This window comes from Emys orbicularis, chromosome 2 (genome assembly GCF_028017835.1).
Source record: "Emys orbicularis isolate rEmyOrb1 chromosome 2, rEmyOrb1.hap1, whole genome shotgun sequence".
In the NCBI taxonomy this organism is placed as follows: Eukaryota; Metazoa; Chordata; order Testudines; family Emydidae; genus Emys; species Emys orbicularis.
This window is the reverse complement of record NC_088684.1, coordinates 33075461-33099312: the sequence shown is the minus strand read 5'-3', so window position 1 is coordinate 33099312 and position 23852 is coordinate 33075461. Positions and strand designations below refer to the sequence as shown.

At 38.9% G+C, this 23852-nt stretch overlaps 1 protein-coding gene across 3 annotated transcripts in view; it reads right to left on the bottom strand.

The window, feature by feature from the left end:
- The window catches only part of EIF3E (eukaryotic translation initiation factor 3 subunit E), a 61945-nt gene that overhangs the window by 30832 nt on the left and 7261 nt on the right, over positions 1–23852 (bottom strand). For 2 of the 3 annotated variants that reach the window (XM_065398229.1, XM_065398230.1), the window contains exons 3-7: positions 19740–19857; positions 10081–10123; positions 9452–9556; positions 6224–6349; positions 3366–3490 (exon numbers count right to left, since the gene is read on the bottom strand). In XM_065398229.1, the coding sequence (XP_065254301.1) occupies positions 3366–3490; positions 6224–6349; positions 9452–9556; positions 10081–10123; positions 19740–19857 (517 nt within the window). The remainder of the gene's footprint in view (positions 1–3365; positions 3491–6223; positions 6350–9451; positions 9557–10080; positions 10124–19739; positions 19858–23852) is intronic. The other variant, XM_065398231.1, reaches the window with a different exon arrangement.

Here is a 23852-nt window from a genome sequence, read left to right as displayed (position 1 = left end):
ATATTGTTTTACATCTTGACGAGATTCAAAAGCACAAGCTCTCTCCATTTTTAAATTCAGAGTGAAATCGGGCAATGTTATCAGTGCATATGATGTAACCAATTTAAAAATGCACTGTCATTCTACATTTATATTACAGGAGCAAATAGGATACTGATTAGCTGTATTTGTTATCCACAGAAAAGGAATTCTTCCTAAATGAATTATCCCTTTGTTGCTTAATGCTCATTTACAGTAATATTAGATTAATAACAGTAACTAAGTGCATGAAGCTGGTAAACTTCACAATTGTGGAAATCTTACATGTTTCCTTACACTCTTCGCATCCCTTTACATTATTTCCTTTCATGGCTGTACAACACGATGCATTATTACTAATTTACACATTTTAGCCAAACATTGAGAACTATGGTAATACAAATATTAAAATAGAAATAGAAGATAAAAAACCACAAAACCACTAACATCAATAAATACTGTAAATCACAAGACCAAAGATAAAAATAATGTAATTGTATTTGAAAGCATCAATTCAAGTCCTCCTGATACGTAGTGATTGAAAAATGTTACCATATGATGGCTGTTTCATGGCTATAAGAGAAACTAGTTGGAGGTCTGCAGTTCATAGTGGACAGCTGTCCACATCATAAAGCCCAAACACAATTAACACAGGACACACTCTTTTCATGGTATATTTTCTGCAATTTTAATTTTTTGTTGTAATTGTTTAAGATGGAAACCAACACATTGATATTGGGAGTGAAAGGGTTAATTTAATAGTCATTGATTAGCTTAGGCCAAAGAAGGGTTTGGGATGAGTCACCTGGAGTTAAATTAGTTGACAACACCATCTTTAATTATCCCAGCTGAATTACTCCAAGACATTAAATCTGCAGTCTACATGCAAGAATGAAAACTAACAAAAGCCATCTCTAAAGCCTCCTCCACAGAGCTGATGGTTAAAATGCTGGCAGTAGGTCTATACTAGCTCTCCCACCATTGCTACCACCCCGGTACACCAATGATGGGAAATTTTAAGAAAAATGTTAATTGGATGCAGCCACAGAGCAACAGTTTGGAGGGCCTCCTGGATAAACAATACTCCCAGTACTTGGAGAGCCAGATATTTAAGTTAATAGGTGAAAGATTTTTCACCAACCTATTAGACTGGCTGACAAAGCCTCATTTTTTCCTCAGAGAGGAATAAGATAGTCCTACATAAGGGATAGCAGAATCCATTGGTCCATGTGCTTAGAAAAGCAGGCCCGTGTGAGCTCATTATGCCTGTGCTCATTTCGCTTCAATGGGTTCCCATCAGCTCCTGAGTGCAAATCAAGGTACTGGATTTAATCTGTAAAGTGATACACACCTTGAAAGCTGGCTAAACCCACCTTGCTCTACTATACATTCATGACATCCAAGATTACCAGAGGTGTACCAGAGCCCTTTTTCAGAAATATATCAAAATAAGTCCACACCTAAAACCAGCAATCATAGCAGTTTTTACTTGTACTGGTATAAGTTGTATCAGTTTTATTATATAACCAAGATTTAATTTTATTATTTTTAAAATTGTTTTGATTGTACCAAATATGGTTACAATCTGGCAGACTGTACTAATGCTAACAGCAAATAAAACAGCATTCATTGATTCACACTGCCACTTAGGGGACCAAACCAATTCTCTCCGATATTTTATGAGCCTTTAATACTATTGACCATGAAAGTGATGTTGACTCTCACATTCTCTCAGAGATCCCAGATGGTTTTAGACAACTGATCATCTACCAAGAGGGCTTTCATGTGGACTTCCTTGGGTATGTCTACATTGCAATAAAAGATCCATGGGTTGGGTGGGTCAGCTGACTCGGGCTCATGGGGCTTGGACTGCACAGCTATAAAATTGCAGTGAACATGTCCAGACTCGGACTGGAGTCCGGGCTCTGAGACCCTGCAAGCAAGCAGGGAGGGTACCAGCCCAAACATCTCCACTGCAATTTTATAGTCCTGCAGCCCAAGACCTGAGAGCCTGAGTCAGCTAAACCAAGCCAGCTGTGGGTCTTTTACTGCAGTGTAGACATAGGTCTAAGGGCTATACGTTTTTTTCACCAATTCTTTTTTAACCTGTACAGAGCTGCAGAGGGACTTAGTGTGACTACTTGGTTTGTGATGCTTTTTACTGTGCAGAGGAGAGTTATCCAACCCAGTGAGTTGAGGGGGGGGGTATAGATTCTGCCTTCCCTGTGCCTAGCTGAAGAAATAATGTGTATGAGGATCAGCTGGCCTGCCACAGCAATTCCCTACTTCCCCCCATCTATATTCTTCCTTGCTATGGGCTCTCCTGGCTCACTTGAAGCTCTTGGGCAGCAAGTCTCAGAAGAGGTGCAGAGTGGCATTTGTGCTACGGAGACTAACTCCCCCCTCCAAACTGACCATTGAGCTTTTCAGGAACTGTTGGAGTGATGTGAAGGCGTTCTCCAAATCCACAATTAGCCTTCTAGCTCCACCTCAATGATGTGGAATATGTGCCAAGACTCATCAGCAGCACTCAGTGCTACCTATTACCCTTTTCTCCTGTGGCTCAGAGCAAATGGAAGGACATCACATTGGTCAGATGCCTCTCCCTGATGGCAAACCAGAGGAAGCTTGCCAGGAAGAGAAGCTGCCTCACGTCAAAGGCCTGTTACTTTAAAACAACTAAACTCATTCAGGAGGCTTTACGTCCAAGTTAACAAATATTTCTCTACAAAACTAAGCACACAAGTACATGTTTAAAAATTACATCTAGTAACAATAGTGTATATATTAAATATTGCATTCTTCAGCTCATAAACATATTTTAATTCTAAAGCAACTGTATCTATCTTGTGGCTCAGGGACAACTGTGGCCCTTGAAAAGGACCAACAAAAAAATGTGTACATAATTATGAACTGAAAGTTAGCCATACCATGAAATTGTCAATCAGGTCTATAGTTACGGCAGGGAGGGAAGGAAGTAGATGATAGTACCTCTTCAGCAGCCCTAGCAGAAGGTTTGGTGTGAAATGGGAGTGCTATGAATGGCTGCTGTCCCTTCCTTACTGGCAACCTGTGCATCAAAGGGGAGGGAAAAGGGAAGGAAGCAGCATAGTTTTCTTGCTGCTCCATTATTGGCTTCCCTGTTGGGGTGCCAGTCTTAAGGAAAACAAGTTAGGCATTCAAAAAGCTCTGATGGAACGTAGGCAAATGAAGTGTTTAATGCAGCCTCTGGATCTTTTTGAAATATGTTCAGCCCTCAGGCTGAACATACCATTGTTAAATATTTTTGTCCTACACCCACTTTCTGCCTCATTACAAGGTTAATGTCTACACTACAAGCAACTTACTGTGGTTGATATAGAAAGAGATCAATGATGTTGTCTCTGCCTTTTGGGTGGTTGAAGAACACGAACAAAGACCAGTGGATGAGCCATGTTCTCTGCTGAAGAGACTGGAGTGGGGAGCTGACTGACTGAAAACAAGACAAAATAAAATTTTAAATTGGTGCAGATAAGATGCAATGAAAACATGACTATACTATGGAAGTTCTCCTTGGATCATGATAGTAATATCTATAACCCTCCATCTCCCTTCTATCATTCTGAATTTGGTTCATGGCCCTCTCTTATAGGGGGTGACGGTGGAGAACAAGTGGTTTCCCACACTGTGTTAGCCTTTCTCCCCCCTACGCCCTTACATACTGCTTTTAGCACTGCAATACTCTTAGAGGGTGATAATATTGTATTATCACCCCACCCCAGGAATAAAATAAAGATTGTAAAACTTAAGTAACAGATGTGCTAGAGGAAGGGATTCAACTCCCCCACCTGCAAAAAATAATTAGTTTCAGCTCCCACCATCAGCACCACTTCATTGGCAGGTTAACTCAGCAACCTCCAGCAGACTGGCAAACAATGAAAGCTGCAAGGTAATGCCATGCACAGCAGATCAGTGATCCTACCATTAAAAAGTGCCATCACAGTACTAGCATGGATATTCTTCCTTATGAAATTTCCCCTAGCCACCAAAGTCTGGCACAACCTGCTGTAACCATATAGATTCAGAAACTTTAAAAAGGGGGGTTAGAAGATGAGGAAAAGGAACCTGCCTGGCATCAGATGCCACTCACCTAGATAATGCAAAACACATTTAAAAATGTACTAAAACCTTCAAGATTTCCATTTAGAGGGTCCATCGCTTAAAAAAATAGACAGCTCTGAAATAGTTTCTCTCTCAGAATCACACAAAGGACACCGTAAATCAACCTACTCTTCCCAGGTCATTTTTTGGCAATCAGTGCCACTGTCAGAAATTGAAGTAGTAGATATCTGACAAACATTCCAGCAGCTAGATTTTCCCTCATACTAACGAGGGTAGTGACCAGAATCATGAGTGAATACTGCTCACTTTAAGAGTGAATGTTGTGGTGGAATAGTTGTAGAAACATAGCAAACTTTGTGTAGTGTCATTTCTCCATCTACACACACACACACACACACACACACCATTTATGACCACTCCACATTACTAAGGGCTTGTCTACACTGGCACTTTACAGCACTGAAACTTTCTCGCGCGTGAAAAAAAACCCTGAGCACAGCAAGTTTCAGCGCTGTAAAGCACCAGTGTAGACAGTGCACCAGCGCTGGTAGCTACGCCCCTCATGGAGAGAACTCTCTCCCAGGGCTCTGCCGCGACTACACAAGCCACATTAAAGCACAACGTTGCCAGTGTAGACTAGCCCTAAGATACTACAGAGGAAACTACAATTTTTTCCATATTTCTCCCAACAAATAAATTAGACAAGTTTCCTGTACTCTGTCACAATTTTCATATATTTTTAGTCATCACTGTTAAATAATTTCTTAAAGGAATGTGTTACCAAAGTGTTAACTGTGTTGTAGTGGAAGTCAAATTTATACTATAAGAATAGTAGAGCTATTCTTCCATGCTGACACATCTAGATGCAACTCTGCCTTAAGGAAAAATCCAAGCCCCCTTGAAGTTGCCCAATCAATCCTATCGACAAGATGGGCAGCGTTTTCCTAATAGCAATTCAAATACAACAGATATTCTGGTGACGATTCAAACATAACAGTGATGGATACCCACAAACTACAGGTAACATAGGTAAAATTAAGTATGCCAGATTTCCCAATCTGCAAAACTACACTATATTTTTGTCATCATTTGCAGAAATAGCACTTCCAGATAGCTCTTGAAATATTAGCGTTAGAACTACTGATTGACTGCCTTAAAGCCCAGTCTCTGAGGGAGATTACAACAGCTACTTACAGGCAAACGCCAGGATCCCCGTTCTTCAAAAGACAGAAGAAACTAACTAAGCAAAGTTATGACAAATACTGAAAACAAAAATAAAGAAATTTTCTCAAGTCTTTATCAGTTAGTGAACACAGATTAGTTTATACTGTTTTCAGACAGATGTTATTTTTATGTAAAATGTGGCCTTGAAAATTGTAATGAATCTTCATGCCTTATGGGGACAGGGAATAGTAAATACCATTCAATACTCAACCAGAAAACAACTTCCACATGCTGTGATGCCCCAGCATGCATTCTTCTGATGATACCCCACCCTTAATTTAATCCTTCTGGAGGCTGCAGACATGCCTGTATGATAGGGATTTATCTTAATTTTAGTTTAATGGAAGCATCTTTCAAATTCACAAACATTTTCAAATCGGATGAAAGGGAAGCATGAACAATTTTAAGGAGCAAGAGATTTTTAGCTATATGACAATTCAAATAAAATATTTTATTGCACTAATTTCAATAAATCAGTGTCTTTACAAACATTCTCCTGAAATTCATTTATTTCCTCTTCGTGGCTTAGATTTTGTACTGAAATTCCATGTATGTCTGAGTCTCTCCATTCTCTTTTCAAGTAATCTTCCAGGACCCTCTTTTATCCCTTTTGCTCTTTTCCCTTTTTTTACTCCCCCCAAAAAGCCACACTTGTGGTCTTCCCTCCAACAGATGAGGATTGGACATGGCTCCTTTGCAAATACTTCTTGGCAAGAAGAGACTGCAAAGAGCAATGTAAACCATAGCTTCTCCTCAGAGCAAAGTGTGAGATAGCTCCAAAAAAAGATAGTGTTTTTAAACTGGCAAGATTTTTTCATGTTTTTCTTAGTCTGCCCATCCTTCAGCTTAAATATATGAATGTGCTCAAACTTTCACTCACATTATTATCTACAGTCTCTTTCAATCTTGTAAGATCTTCCATGGCTGCATCCCAGTTCTGCATTAAAATTTCAGATGCCAGTTTTCCCCAGAGTGAGCTCAAAGCATTTCTATCTGTTGATGGAACCTGTTCAAATTAGTAAACACAGTTACAATAAGCACAATAATTTAACACTTTTACTTGGTCAAATGTATTAGATACCTGCTGGTACTATTTTTAAAATATAAAATTCCATACACTCACTTGGCCTAAGTTTTTCTAAATAAAATAATTGGTTAATAAAAAAATAGCGCGTGCCCCCAAACATTCATGTGGGTGCAGATGGGGGCTGGGCCAGCCCCCATGGGGGGGTGGAGAGCGAGCACCACCGAGCTCCACTCCTGGCCCTGCACCCAGGGCCTCGGCCCCAGCTCCACTCCCGGCCCGAGCCCCCCTTACCCTTGTCCACTTCCCGCCCTCCTGGAGTCACGGCCCCATTCCCGGCCCTGGCTTCAGGGGAGGGAGGGGCGCAAGGTAAAAAGTTTGGGGACCACTGAGCTAAAACCATTTTGGGACTAGCAAAACTATTAACTATATTAAATCTGCTCCTTATAAAACAGAAAAGTTTGGATTAAAAAAAAAAAAAAAAAACACCACAAAAAAAAAATCAAGATTCCAGGCACACAGTGATGGTACCCAAACTGACAGCAAAACAGAAAAAGAACTGAAATGGTTGACGACCACTTGGCACTTTAATAACTTTAGCTCCAAATATTTGGTGCCATACAGAGCTGCTCGTGCAGTCTTAACAAGCAATGCTTTTAGAAGAGGTTCCCAAAACTCAATGGCCCCTAGAGAATCACATCCCACAAGTGAGAATATGCAAAGACCACCTCAAAGAGGTAGAAAATCCTTTCAGATAAAAGCTTGTGACAAAAGAAACATGTCCTACTAAATTAGTCAGTATGTCCCGAACATATCCAACCCCCATAAAAGCTATTTTTCACAGAGCAGATCACCAAGTCTGTTTCAAGTAAGGGTAGTTCTGGGGTCAATCAGGTTTGGTTTATACAACACTGAACTACACTAGGTCATTCAGAGTGTCAAATTCTAATCTCAGATCATAGTTACAATGGTTCTTTCATAGCTTATGTTTCACTAACCATTACTTTAAATGAATCTTCTCCCACCAAAAAGAGTAACATAAGTATCCGCTCAAGGTACTAAAATACCAGAAGCATGCATTATTTTTACTAAAACTGCTTTCAAGAGTAATTTTTAAGAACCAATTATAGCTTTTTTTTTTTTTTTTTTTTTTTTTTAAAAACATGCTCAAATTCTGAAACAGAGGATTTAGGACAACTGCCCATGATGCCCATAGCATCTCTATCTGAAACAAAACACAAAAAATAGTTCTTCACAAATACATAAAATGTACACCTCATTGAATAGGTTATTGTATACAAAGGTTTGATGAGTAATGGGTCACATAAGATTCCTCTTGTCAAAAGCTATCCCAATACTGAAATAAGTTCGCCCCACTCTTTCAGCCTTATTTTGGTAAACGAACATTGTATTATTGTTGTGAAAATCTATTAGTTATTCGCTTTGGAATAACATCTAATTGTAGCCAATTAACAGAATAAGCAGAACCACTGAATTTAATCCAAAAGATTAAATAAAATATAGAATATAGTAAAAAGAAATATAGATTAACAGCAAGAAACAAAATACAGTAAATATACACAATTACTAGGAATTACTTTGCAAATACCATTCATACATTCTAGAAAGGGACATAATGTTATTAGAACTACACATGTTCCAAGTGCCAATGTGAAAAGCTTTTTGCTGTACTTTGGCAGGAATTTTTTGCTGCTAAGGTTCATGTGCACTATTTGGCTCAACTCCATGTCATTACAGTTGGCTCTTCATAGAGAACTGCTTTCAGTGATGGATATGCTAGAATAGTTTCAATATCTGGATTTTCCAGCAGTTACCTTAAATTTCCATTTGCTAGCAAAACAGCACAGTCACTCACTGATCAGCAACAATAAATTTACTGTGCTTGGATTCTAACAAGACACTAAATCTTCATTCTCAAAATTCACTCCCAGCATTAACAAATGATATGAATAACCAACTCTTTTCATGTAGTTGTAATGAAACCATGGCTCTGGTTCTACAATCCTTGTTTAAGCTGTTAACATTTCTAAAGCACAACTTTTACTCTTCTAAATCCTCCATAATATTCAAGGGAAGACAGATGGAATTCTTGATAGGAAGCTGTAAGTTCAGCATTACCACTGATTACCTTCAATTTATCTGTAAACTTTTCACCACCACTTTTTGTGCACAGGAATTAGATTGCAAATGCTTATTCTTAGCTGTTAGAGTTTATAATATTCTTCCAGTTTAGATTTATAGGAAGAACAGGAAATACTTAATACAGTTAGTTACAACTTTTACAAATTTTAAAATTTAAATTGGAACAAAAATTAGCACTTGAAAATTTTGCTAAAATTGTTCATTTTTAACATTGCCATTCTAAAGATCATAGTGAGGTATGATAAGACTAAACAAACATACAAACTAGGTTTCGGTCTATTCATGCATATGCCATACTGACAAACGTTTCTGTTTCACTTTTCCGTTCTTAAAATTAGGCAGGTGTTTTACATTTACTTCTAGCAGAGCAGAATTCTTGTAAACAGAATGCTCTATTTGATCTCAAGAACAGAACCGACGAAACTAACAAAATGGCAGGCGCACCCATGTCAACCCGAATAGACAAAATCCTGGATTTTGTTATTGAAGAGCATCCATGAAAAGACAATTGTAATGCAAATAAGCTTGAACTCTGTCTTAAAGAAAAATTAAATTTTCACAAGTTTAGTGACTGAAAAGTTATTTTCCAACAGTTACTATGCAATATCATATTATTTGTGAATGACTGACCGTACTCTTGGCATTGTGCAAGATACAAATGAAAACATGTTCCCTGACAAAAGGATCTTGCAATCTAAATAGATTACTGTACACAGACCAGAGTTTTCCCCTATAATCACAAACAGAATATGAAACTGATAGCAAATAACTAATTAGAATCATTAATTCTGAGCTTGTGTATCTTTTCAGTATTCCTCTTGTATTGAATAATTGTCTCAGGAAGTTTATAAATCAGGATATTTAAGAATTGTTACAGAAAACAAAGTGGCCTAAATACTTAAGAAAAAAACAACTACTTACCAAAACCCTAAAAAAGTAGAGATATTCTGCAGCTCCTGAATAGTTGCCACATTCATACTGGAACTTTGCATACCTGTAGAGTGTGTCTAGGTACTCCTGTCTAAACTGAGAAAGAATACAAAATGTTTGTCTTCATTATGAAACAGATGGTATAGCAATGGGTTGTGAAATGACTCAATAGTGGGTAGAGTCAAATTTAATTATAGATATGTAAGTAGCCTGTAAAGAACTTCAGGGTCTTTGGATGATAAGTGCAATGATAGCAGTGACCAGACAAACTAAATCACAGAAACTGAAACAATTACTTCATCCTTTATTAATTCTGCTGAATACAGTAATAACACTAATGTTAGAAGAAAGTACTACAATATTTAAGCATAACCACAAGTTTTAAGGATGCAGTTAATATCCAGATTTCCTTGCTTTTATAAGTTTGTAACATATTTAGTTCAATTTAAGCTTTTAAACATTTTCATGCAAGAAGTTTTGCACATCAGCTACATTTAAACTACACAGATAGGCCAGGTGCCATGTTCTTGATATTGCAAGACTGTTGGATTGAATATAATTTAGCCTGTTACTTTTAGATATTTTAAAATGTAAAAATAAAATAAAAAAAAAAAACTTACACCATGCTTGTCAGCTAGATAATCAAAGAGCATTCGACCATCTCTGTAACAAAAATAAAGATCTGTAAAACATCAGTTTTAAACTGACCATCACAAGTTAATGTGTAATACTAAATAAAGCTATTAAAAGGAACACACAACAGTCTCTTTTTTTAAACTTTCCCTGAGTATCCCTATGACTTTTTAAAAAAAATCTGTTGCTGCGTGAAAGGCCCACACAAACCAAGGGGACTGAGTATACAGAATAAATTGTGAATCCGAATAGCCATGATGTGCTGTCAAGTGAGCTAAAGAATTTAGCATTCACTATAACAACTCTGGCTATTCTTGTTCTCCATATAAATGTCCAATCCCTCTAAATATTGATAAGTTCTTGGGATGAAGTCCCAGAACCAATGAACTCAGTGGCAAAACTACCATGGACTAGAGTGGAGCCATTCACCTTTGAACTCAAATTACATCCTATGTCAACTGAGTTCTATCCAATCATGCAGCTGGTGAAAAAATATTTCCCTTTGGTCAGTTTTGAATTTGCCACCTTTCCATTTCAATGAGTGTCCCCTTGTTATGCAACAGAGAGAACAGAAGCACCCAAGCTTCATTCTCTACCATTCATGATTTTACAAGCTTTTATCATGTCCCCTCTTATTAATCTGATTTCTTAGGTAAACCACCCTAATCTTTTCAACTGTTCTACAAAGGAGAGATTTTCCATGCCCCTAGTCTATCTCTCATATCACCTTTCTCAGAACCCCCTCGTTTCCACCAATTTACCAAGAAGAGATGTAAGGCTTACTGGTCGTCCCCAGATCACCCCTAGAACTATGTTTTTTACATATAGGTACAACATTTGGTACCCTCCAATACGGTAGCTGTTCTTAATGGGATTGTATATTTTTGCTAGCTGGTCACATGTGTCAAACTTCAGATTTTTCAGAACTCTAATATATACCTTCTGGGTCTGGTAACTTGTTAAATTATCAATTTGTTCCAGCACTTCTACTTCTGACACCTCAATCTCTGATAGCACTTCATTTTTATTACCAGAAAAGAGCAGGTTCAATGAAGTCACCTCCCTGCAATACCCTCTGCAGTAAAGAGTGATGCAGAGAAACAGCTTAGCTTCTCAGCAAGTTATTACAAGGTGACAAAAATGGACTTGCATTTTTTAAGGAGCACTAATGTGCACTGCACTAGTGCCACTGTTAGCTGAAAAAACAATCATGCCATTAATAAGAAACAATCCACTGCATACTAAGAACTTGGGTGTGGGGGAGTTTTGCATGCAAATCAATCATCAATAACGATATTATACTGCATTTATGAAATTACAAAAGGATCTTAAAGCACTTTATAGACAAATTAATCTTCACTCAGGATGTCTACCAATTTACAAATTTGAGACCACCAGTATTTTTCAAAGATCTCCAGGAAACTATAAACAAGCCAAGGACTTTTTACTATCTTTGGTGTTGTACCAGAAATTAGCAATGACTTGTTCAGAGCAAATACAGTTTGGTGCGAAATAGATTTAAAAAGAAAAAAATTAACTCAAACTATATACAAAGACTTACTCAAAAGGTCAAATATATAATAACATTTTAAAAGCTGAAAAAAATAAAAATACGGAATTGATCAAAACTGTGCAGTTATTGATACTTCATTTACAAGAGCAACGGGGATAAGGAGAATTGACTTAGCTGTGAATTTTCATTCTAGGGTCCTCCACGTCAGACAGTCTTGACAATGGATCCCTATTCCCACAGCAACTGGAAACAGGCAGATTTTTGTTCCAAGCCTGATTTTAGGACAGTCCGTCAGGATGAACTCTTCCGAACGATAGTATTTTTCAGCTTTGGAAATGTACTATATAAAAATTTAATATTGATATTTAACTCAAACGATTTGCAGCAGCACACTGACATGAAATGTAGGGATTTCTCAGAGGAACACCCTCCGCCTTTCAAACGCGAGCAACAGCTAGAAAAAACACTGGACATAATGCAGTCCTCTGTGGGAGAGTTGGACTGTGACACGGAAGATCCTAGAATGAAAATTCACCGACAAAACAGAATTTTCCTTCAGTTCCCTCCACATCAGACAGTCTTTACAGTGCACTGTATAAAGTCATAAATAATCCACTGGGAGGGAGAATTCAATTTACCAAGTAGAACTGAAAGGAGCATAAGGGCTATTGGGGCACCCTGTTCCATTACACCTTTCTCCCAAACACTGCCATGTTTCTAAAGATTGGTATCAATGGTGGCGGGCCCTACGTAACATAATGAGAAGATTGGCCAGACAAGGGTAGTATCCCTTTCACATGAAGGGAGGGATCACATGGCATTCGTTAATACCCATGCAGAATTTACAAGTCCAAAAGGGATGTACTCTATTGAAAGTGCTTCTTATTGTAGCAGAAGCTGACGTATTCATGTGACTCAACCCAATTATATCCTTAATAGATCTCTAAGAGGTTTATTTTCATATTCTGAAGTTCGGGGAACAATGCTGTAATGATAGCATTAGAGTATTTCCCCTGGAATATCAATCTCCTTGTTGAGAGACCCTAGATATAAAATGGGCTGTATACCATTATTTCTCTTTGTACCACAAATAATGTTGTGCCCTTTTCAAAATCTCTCTCTCCACATGAAATTGGTTCTAGTTCTCCAGTGTGTAGGAGATGGACTACTGAATCTTTCTCTTCTGATACAAAGGTTCTTGTTGAGCATGGTTTATTTTAATTTACTTTTGGGAAAAGGATAATCTTGTTCCTGGGACAATGTGTGAGTTCTGTTGAATATCCTTCCCTGATTGTGTCAAGCACCCATTTGCTTGGGTAGTTTACTCCCATGGGGAGGAGAGAGCAACCCCAACTTTGGAAATTCAAGAGAAACTTTAGGGGTTAAATGGTTTTCCAGAGAATCCCAGCCTTGGTATTCCAATTCTGAGAAAAATGAGCAATGGCTTCCTCCTAATGTGCAAGCTTTATACTGGAACCTGGAAGGAAAATGGCTTCAAAGGGAACAAAGAGATAAGGTTGTTTTAAGACACTCTCACTGGAAGGAGGAAGGGACTTAATCCCATGTCTAAAACATCAGTGCTCAATGACTGCTGTGTCTCTACACTCCCCAAAGAGCTCATCAACAAAATATTTGGAAGGATATCAGGTGATATTCTGCAATTCTGGTTTCTTACCATGGCACAACAGGTGTCCCCAGAACAAGCCTTTGGAAGTTTGAATGTCAGCACATCTTAGGTGATGCATCAGTCCTGGAAAGTTGCTAATGAAATCTCATTAAAGGTAGATTTTATGTAATTTATTTATTTAGGAACATGCTCAACAATGGCCTCCCAGTTGAACAAAGATCTCCACGATAAGAGAATACAGACAAGAGAATATTCTCAAGGCTCATGTGCATGTATTAAATTTTAGCCTGAGTGATAATCTTATTTCTCCAGTCTGTGGGTTTGGCAGGAATACTCTTGTCAGCTGGTATGATTATGCCTTTTACTAAGGATGCTGCAGCAGGCAGAGAGTAATGAAGACCTTTTAGTCCAAGGAATTTTCACTTCACCTTACTCACACCCTCAAACCAGGTGAGGAAAAATTAAAGCTCTCCTTCCATTTGCAAGCTTTTAAAAAAACAAAACAGGTCTTTCATTCTCTAAAAAAACATATGCACCTGTAAAGTTAGACCCTCATTTGTGCTTAATTCTGGGAAGATTAGCCAAGTCTGAGGTACCATGCTCAAAACCCCAGTTTCAGAGATTTCTCCTTCGTTTAACTGATTGCGATCAACATATTCAACAGTCCCTGGGCCAAACCCCTGAGACAAAAGGTAAGGCAATCCTGTGAGGGGGGGAGTGCTTTACCTGGGAGTCTGAAACAACAGTCTGCAGGCATGTGTCCTGCACGCCTCCCTAAGGAAAACAGCCACTTGATGGCCTCCTGTGGGACCCCTGGAGCCTGGAAGGGGAAAGGAGGTAAGTCCATCTTTCAGGGAAGGGGATTGACTGCACAGACTGAGCAAGCTAGAGCCACTGGAGACAACTGAGTCATTTGTATCAGAGGTCACAGCAACTGGTACCTCTTATGCAGCTGAGCCCTCACAAGTAAAACAGCTTGTGGGAGAGAGGGTGCACTCTGGGGCCTTCTCAACTGCCTCAGCACAGATCTTGTCTATATGCTGGCTGGGAGCAAGAATTTCTTCCTTCTGTGAGCTTCAGCGATTAAGGAAAGCTCCAGTGAAACTTTCCTGATTGCTCTGCAAGCTATGGGAACAGGGGTCCAATATGTAGGTGAGAAGCAGGGAGGGGTTTAAAAATATACCCTGGTTCAATGCCACTGATTCCAGCCTGGTCTCAGGGAAAGGAGCTTTCGGGTGGCCTGCTCAATCATCTAAGCATAGACCTCACCCACATGGTAGCTGAGGGCTGAGTTTGTGCGGCCTACTGTCTGTCTAGGAGAGGTGTTCTTCAAATCCTCCTCAGAAAGCCAGAATATTTTTTTTTGAAGTTTAGCAGTTTTTGAGGAGAAAAACATCAAAACTGATGAAGAAACAGACATTTTGTTAAAAAAAACCTGTGGAAGCTCTGCTACAAAGAGATCTGGAATCTGCCATATGTGCTGCTTGGAGAAGAAAATTCTGGAGAGTTCCTCCTGAAATGTGGTCCTAACCCCAGGCTCAAAGCAAAGATCTGGTCTGCCTACATATCTCATGGAGATGAGAAACACCCCACTGTGAAGACTGAGACATGGAAGGAACGGAGAATAATTTAAAAGTTTCAGTCGATAAAGAGTGTTAAAAACCTCAATACAGAGGAAAAAGATTAACGATTTCACTTATGAGTTTTCATTCAAAAATGGGGATCAGATTTTTTTTTTTTTTAATAAAAATTAAGTCCTAAACCAGTCTCACTGTGTACTCCCAGATACTGAACTAAGCAGTTTTACATATTAAAAATTCATTGCCTCGTCAAAGTCACTAAGTAAATACAGTTTGCCATCTACTATAAGCAGATATTTATCTGGGAAGAATAAAGCTGTCAGATTCAGTCTACAAGTTACTCCCTTAGGGGAAAAAGCTTTGTTATGCATCTCCTATGCTAACCTGGGAAGCATGAGGCACTCAAGGTCCTGGAAGGCTACTCCAATCCCATATACCCATGCTAATATATGCACCGGACCCTTGCTAGCATGCGCGTCTATATATAGCACGAATTCGCATATAACACGGTCGCGGCCATGGATCCCAAATTTAATTACTTTAATTGCAATTCATTTTAACGCAGTCCCCGCATTAATCCCAAATCCCACATTCTAGCGAGGGTCCAGTGTACTTCAAAATTGAGACTTGGAGTAATTAAATAGCCCTGATCACTTCAGCATCCACAACGTAACAAGGGCATCCCTTGAGTTCCCTCAAAGATATCTCCCTTGTTTGGCCAAACTTTCAGATTTACGAAAACTCAACACTCTCCCCATCTTGAATGCTCATAACATTATGATTCTTCTTTACATGAGAAGTTCCACCAGTTCAAAGTACAGCAGTGAATGTCAACAGTGCCATATACTATAAGAAAAACACATATCTAGTGGGTGGGCTGTATCCCTGTATGAAACAAGAAAACTCCCCTTAGTTGCACCTGACAATTTTGAAGCCTAAACTACAAGAGCAGACCCTTCACAACGATGTGTGAAACACAACAGGATATTTTTACATCATATTAAGGAAATACCGATGTAAAAAATAATAAAATCTGATATATGCACCAATTCAGTACACTGTACTGAATTCCACAAGAGGAAGGATGACAATATTACATTTTAGCATACAGTTTGTAAGACCATTAGCCAAGTAGAACATATATGCATTTATCCATGCTGGGAGCTTCAACAACTTATGTCACAGTACACTGAGGTTTTCAGGTACGTAAAATGAGCCTTCAGGCACTGACAAGTATCCCTGGTGTGGCTTTCCAGGATACATAGGGTTTGATTCTCAACTATGCCTAAAGCCAGCAGGAAATTAGACATAGCAGACCTTTGATCCACCACATCCCCTTGCCTCCCCTCACACAGGAGGTGGTAGAGTTCTCACACAGATTCCTCCTAGACAAGGGAAGTTTTCCAGCATAAATATCTGGCTGCTTTCAATTCACTTTGTGCCAACCTTAAACGTCTAGGCAACAGACCTTGAAAAACATAATTCATTCTGAATCCCCAACTTATTGAGTGCTAACTGATCTCAGTAAGGCATTTTGTGTAAATGACTAAATCAAACTACAAGTCAGAAGAGTTCGCAAAGCTCAAAGAAGCAAGTATATGCATGCTGTTCTAAAGATCTCATTTTACTACTAGTAGGAAAGTTTGCCCTATTGTATGTGGCGTGAACTGCTCTTTCTAGCTCAAAAACAAGGATATTAAGTGTCTTGAGATAAATTAAAAGGTTCTGTTCCTATTGTGCACCTTGCCACAAAATCTCAGGGAGGAGGCTGCCTGAACCTGTGGCTCTCAAGGCCACACTTGTATGTACTCTTGTGTAAGCATCTTCTAACAGTATCTTGTTCTTGTACCAATACTTAATCATAGATACCTGTCTGAACAAGAGCATCCTTAAAATATTTGTATTGTCATAAGATATCTTTCCGTCCATGCAAGAATGCATGTGTGAACTGTAAAGATAGCAAAAAGTATCCATAGATTTTCATGATGGGAATACATCATAAAGGAACATTTAAGTGGTCAGGTGCCTTGGTGACCTTCCAACATCTGAGGTATGCAGGAAATTCCTCAAAACAGCTCTGAAGCAGTGAGGGACTACAGGTAATGAATTACTAGAAACAGGATTCCCTTTAAGGCAGCACAGATGTGGTGTGCAGCAACTCACAGCTTATCAAGTGCAAACGTATCAAGATTTGCAAGTAGGGAAAAAAAGACAGTACCATTTACCATTATAACCTCTAGTCAGCAGATTTATCAAGAAAGGAGGGTATTCCTTATACAACTTTGGAGACACGAACTCCCTAAATATGTGGTGACAGTTCACAAGTTGGGAGAGTCCTAACCAGATATACACCAGGGAGCTTATCCCTACGGCTTAGTGGCAAGTCACACATGAAGCAGATTCAAATTGAACAGCAGATGTCTTAGCTGACAAATGGAAAGAAAAAAGAATGCACAAGACGACAGTTAAACAAAACAGCTATAACTGCCTGAGGTACTAATCAGCACAAAGTTATTTCCTACTATTTGTTAAAGTACAAACTGAAGCAAGAAGATATATTTAGTTAATTTAAGTCCGAGGAAAACCTCAGGACATTTCTATTTTAACTGCTTTGAGTTGATTTTATGACTGGCGCAGCAGGCATAGAGAATTATACCATCAGCAACAAAACGAAAAAAATAATGACAAGAGCACAGAAGACCCAGAACATACCCCTTTGCTGTGGGTTTTTTGGGAAAGCAGGTGAACTGCTGCCCTCAAAACTCAAATTACATGGGGGTCCTAGTCAGCTGGGCAGCACCGACCCAAGATTGGAAAGCAATACAGTAACTTGACCTTACTCCATAGTAACTAAGTTCTCACCTGTGAATATGGAAATGTGTATGTCCTATGGTAATTTATAGTTATAAAAAACCCCAAATCAGTAAAATTTATGTATACATAAATACATTTTAATCTGCCATTTCCCAAAATACAGCCTGCCCCAGTATCATGTGAGAACAAAGGCAGACTCAAAAAGCAAAATTCTACTCCCTTGGGGGGAAGGGGGGCGCGATGGGCACGGCCAAACCCCTGCATCCTAGAGCTGGCCCCAATGCAGAGATCCCTGGAGGCTCCCCATCCCAGCTTCACATCCTGTGGAAGGCACAAGACCCAACACCCATCTGGCCCCACTTACCAGGAGCCATGAGAGGCAAAGTTCTTCAAGTCATGCAGGAGACGCTGAGGCTCAGCAGGCCTGACCTGCGCCACTTGGCAGAGGCAGAACCACACCTGGGCAAAGTGTGAGCCCTCCAGGGAACACAACCCCAACCCCAACCCCACCCTCCTCCTCTTTCACCTCTGACCCCATGTTCACCAAGTCACAACACCACTCACTAAAATTTGGCTCTGCCACCCCTCCATCATGACCAGGTTTCAGTGAGTGATATTGTGAAAAAGTTGTGGTGAGAGTTGTTAGTTGCAGTGAGTGTTGAAAGTTGACGTTTCTACAACAAAAATCATGGCTCACAATTTTCTTGCAGCCTTATTTATTATAAATATTTGCCACGGTCCTGGAAGCAGATCCATCCAGGAATACATGTTCATGTTGAGCTTCACTGAGGTTAATGGGATTCCATGTGGGTGCACGGTTACTCCCACATGGATTCAACTGCAGGAGGAAGACCTTAGTAATTAGCTGCATCAATATATTTTCTTTTCATTGTTCACTGTGGTGTATTTGCAGAAGATAATCTAAGATATTTAAGAAATAAGCCCATTTCATATGGGTTAAGGGGAATACCTGTGCTTTCTTTGAAACTGGTGATTATATTAATTACATTTTATGCCCAGAAATATTTCAACAATTCAAATTAATCAGAATACTGAAATGTTATCTTGCCATTCTGTCCATGCCATTTATCATGAGTACTACAAATATTAAGGAGTTGCAATGATATGCTGCATTAAAAAAATATTTCTCGGGGTGAAATTCAGGTATTGGCATTTTCTGAAACTCCCTAATAAAAGGTATTGAACAACTTGGTTAAGGTGTTGCAAATAATATAACATTCTTCACTGAGGAGAAAATAATCTGCAATTCTCAGGGCTGGTCTTCAATACAGAGAGATCAACGCTGCTGTAATCGATGCTGCAGGGATCAATTTAGCGGGTCTAGTGAAGACCTGCTAAATCAACAGCAGAGCGCTCTCAGGTCGACCCCAGTACTCCAGCTCTCAGAGAAGAGTAAGGGAAGTTGACCAGAGAGCGTCTCCTGGCAATGCAGCGCAGCAAAGACACCGGGGTAAGTCGACCTAAGCTACGTAGCTGGAGTAGCATAACTTAGGTTTACTTACTCCTGCAGTGAAGACAAGCCCTCAGACTCACTTCTTGAACTGGCAGGTCTATGAAAATGCCTCAGGTTGCTGATGCTTCTAGCTGTTTAAGAAGTTATTTTCGTCACCTCTGAAGGTGATTACAACAGCCAATTATGTGCCTGGAAGGATGATACTTCAACATTCTACTTTGAAGATGTTATGGGAAAAGAGCAGCAGAAAATTAACATATCACCTGGGCTTTTCAGGGATGACTTCAAAGGCCTTTCTACCTATTTCATCATCTAAACACAAACAATATTTAAATTATGACAAAACATTTCTTACAAGATGATTTATTTTTATTTTATTTCTGTATTTAACCATTTTGGTGGTCAACATCCTGAAGTATAAGCTCTCCCTCACAGAGACATTATTAATGGAAAGCAGAATATCATTATATGGAGGTCCAAGACATCACAGCATAAATATCAACATCCGGTACAGGCAAAGGGAGCAAAGATTTTCAGCTTAAAACTGACAACTGTTAATTTTTTTCTTTGCACTGGTCCAACAAGACATCTGGGAAGATTAATTCCTACAATGTCTAGAGTATTAAAGAAAATATTACCTAGTAGATTGCATTTGTCTTGTAGTTTCTGGGTCTTCAAACATCTTGACAATTGGCTCAGTTTCTAACTGAAGCTGTTTCAGCTGTGCAACAACAGCAGTCCTCTTTTCACGCAAAGCTAGATAAAGAAAGAGTACAATGTAAAGTTAACACCTTAGCAAGCAGCCTGTAGTTATCGGATGTAGAATCTGCTAGAGTGCTGAGTACCCTAGCATCCAAAAAACTCAGCTCATTTGTCCCCTCAGTCAAGCCACATTAACTGCCACAATGATTAATAAAGAATTAAAGGAGTGTGATATAATTAATGCCAAACAACATGGCTTTATGGAAAATAGATCCTGCCAAACTAACTTAGTATTTTTTGATGAATTACAAGTTGAGTTGATAAAGGTAATAGTGCTGAGATAACACATTTCTGTACAACATTTGACTTGGTACCACATGCCATTTTGATTAAAAAAACAGAACGATATAAAATTAACATGGCACAAATAAATCAATTCAAAGGTAGCTAACTGATATGTCTCAAAATAATTGTAAAAGGGGAGTCAACATTGAATGAGTGTTTCTAGAGGGGGCCCACAGGGATCAGTTCTTGGCCCTATGCTATTTAATGTTTTTTATCAATGACCTGGAAGAAAACAAAATCATCACGGATAGTTTGCAGGTGACAAAAATTTGGGGAATGGTAAAAAATGAAGCGAACAGGTCGCTGATACAGAGTGATCTGGACTGCTTGATAAATGGGCCACAAGCACACAATATGCATTTTTAATACAGCTAAATATATACCTATGCATCTAGGAATAAAGAACACAGGGCATGCTTATAGGATGGGGGTCTCTATCTAATTACCTGAGCATGAGCTCCCAGTGAGATGCTGTGGCCAAAAGGGCTAATGCAATCCTGGGATGCATAAACAGGGGAATCTTGAGTAGGAATAAAGGTTATTTTACCACTGTATTTGGCTTTGACTGCTCCTGGAATACTTTTTCCAGTTCTGGTGCTCACAAATCAAGAAGAATGTTTATAGATTGGAAAGAGTTCAGAAAAGAGCCATGAAAATGAAAATGATTAAAGGATTAAAAAACATCCCTTTCGGTAATAGAGCTCCTTTTGTCTATTTAGCTTAACAAAGAGAAGGTTAAGGGGTGACTTGATTACAGTCTATAAGTAGCTATGTGGGGAACAAATATTTAATATTGGGCTCTTCAATTTAGCAGAGAAATGTATATGATCCAATGGCCGCAAGTTAAAGTAAGACAAATTCAAACTGGAACTAAAGCGTACCTCCACTCCCAACAGTGAGAGTAATTAATCATTGGAACAACTTACCAAGGGCCCTGGTGAAGTCTCCATCATTGACAATTTTTAATCAAGATTGGATGTTTTTTCTAAAAAAATATGTTTTGGAACTTATTGGGGGAAGTGTACGTCCTGTGTTATACAGAAAGTCAGACTAGATCAGGGGTAGGCAACCTATGGCACGCGTGTCGAAGGCGGCACGCGAGCTGATTTTCAGTGGCACTCACACTGCCCGGGTCCTGGACACCTGTCGAGGAGGCTCTGCATTTTAATTTAATTTTAAATGAAGCTTCTTAAACATTTTAAAAACCTTATTTACTTTACATACAACAATAGATTAGTTATATATTAAAGACTTACAGAAAGAGAACTTCTAAAAACATTAAAATGTATTACTGGCACGAGAAACTTTAAATTAGAGTGAATAAATGAAGACTTGGCACACCACTTCTGAAAGGTTGCAGACCCCTGGACTAGATGATAACACTGGTCCCTTTTGGCTTGGAATCTGACTCATTTTACAAGTGACTAGCTTACTAAAAAGCCACTCTCTATATGGAAGAGTTTTACATCCCAGTCATGAACAACTTAAAAGATTTCTCATCCACCATGAAGGAAGAAACAATGTTTTGGATACATTTGCTTGCTTCTGATAAAGTTGCAAAGGTGAAAAGCAATACAAGGGAAGATGCTACATATATTCAAGGGGAATGGAATAATTATCTGCTGACCTGAAACTGTATGAAAAAAATCTTCTACAAATCTAGGCTAGATTTTTGTTCTGCGATCACTCAAACTCTGACAGAAAACTTATTTGAAAAGTAAGAAGAAAGATGCTTATAAGCAGCCTAATCTGCAAAATAACTTTCAAGCTGGTAGAAATAGTTAGGAACACTATAGTTTTACATCCAGTGCTACCATGTGTGGCAGAGGAAGCATTTAAATATCAGCTTGAAGAAACCATGATTTGGAACAAAACAGCCAAAGTTTGAGAAAAATCAGCTATTTGAGTATAGAACTTTATGGAGCAAGAGGATCCGCCACCCAATCCAGCAACGAGACAAAGATAACGAAAAGAATGAAGTTGTCCCAACAACCACTGCAGTCAACCACAATGTATCCACAGAAGAATGATCCTGGGCGTAACCACACCACAAATTTGAGAACGAATTCTAGTGGACAAACTGGTAATGGTGAGTAATTCACAACCCAGTCTAAACCTGAGAAACACTTGCCTGATAAGTGGTACTTCAATGATGGAACTATCCACACCTTCAGTTGACTCTTGTGATTACAAAAATGAAGGTGGTGGGGGAAGAAGAGGGCAAAAGGAGAAACCATTCAGTTACCTTACTGATTATATGAAAGCATGTTTATTCCGTGACTCCTGCAGTTGAACAAGTTAAAGGTAAGGAAGGCAGAAGAAAGTACAATTATTAAATGTGTGCAAATGCATTTGTTTAATGTATTTGCACTAAATTTCTAGCTTTAACTAATTAATACTGTTAAAAGCGACAAAGAGTCCTGTGGCATCTTACAGACTAACAGAAAGGTGCCACAGGGCTCTGTCGCTTTTTACAGATCCAGACTAACACGGCTACCCCTTAATACTGTTAAGTTTCTTAAGAATGCAACTCAACTATAACCTTGGCAAAAGTTATCCAGCTGACAGAAAGACTGAGAGTTGCCCATACATAACCCTTCATGGTAAATTTGGGTAAAAAGAACAATCTACACTTATTATAATTATGTATATAAAAGTAGTCTGTACAGAGAGAAAATTAAATGTACAGGAGTGCAGCACTTGGTGCACCACAGGTCAGATTTCTTGGACAGAGCATCAAGCAAACAAATAGTGCTGAATAGTACTTGACTCTGAATGAAAGTGTTACCTGCAGTAAACTTTATTTTATATTGTTAGATAAGGTTAATGATGGTTAACATTTGAATCATCACATACAGAAGAAATTTTATACTGCAAGTTACTGTAAGAAATATAGAATAGCAGTATCACTGAATAGGCATCAAATTGTCAATAATATAGAATAGTTTAATTTCAAGAATAAATTACATGCTCTACAACAGGGGTTCTCAAACTGGGGGTTGGGACCCCTCAGGGGGTCGTGAGGTTATTACATGGGGGGGTCGCGAGCTGTCAACCTCCACCCCAAACCCTGCTTTGACTCCAGCATGTATAATGGTGTTAAATAGATAAAAAAGTGTTTTTAATTTATAGGGGGGGAGGTGTCACACTCAGAGGCTTGCTATGTGAAAGGGGTCACCAGTAAAAAAGTTTGAAAGCCACTGCTCTAAAAAATGCAAACAAAAGGATAATTTGGGAGGAATGTAGCTGGATTGTGTGTGGAATGCAGGCAGAGGATTCCCAGTAACCAGACTTATTCCCTCAGCTTTCTTCCAGATATGAACTCAAACTTCAAGGAATCGTTCCTACATATATGCAAGCTATTGAAGTGAAACATTATCCAACTAGAAAACTGCACATCAGCTGAAATGGTGTACTGTAACACTGAATCAAAATGTTAAATAAAAATGTTAAGATTGCCAAATCAGGTGCTCAAAAGTTAGGAAATGCCAGAATTGAATGCTTGTACATTAATTTGCTCCCCAGGGATGTTTGTGTAATGACATTCTTGCCTAGTATCAAAAGGAAAGTTTGTGGAAAAGCCAGGACTAGAACCCAGATTTCTTTGGTCCCAGCCCATTGCTTTAAACAGAAGAGAACTTTCTGCTACTCACTGCCTCATTTGCTGTTCATCTTGCACAATCAATGAAGCAGAGGTCTTGTAG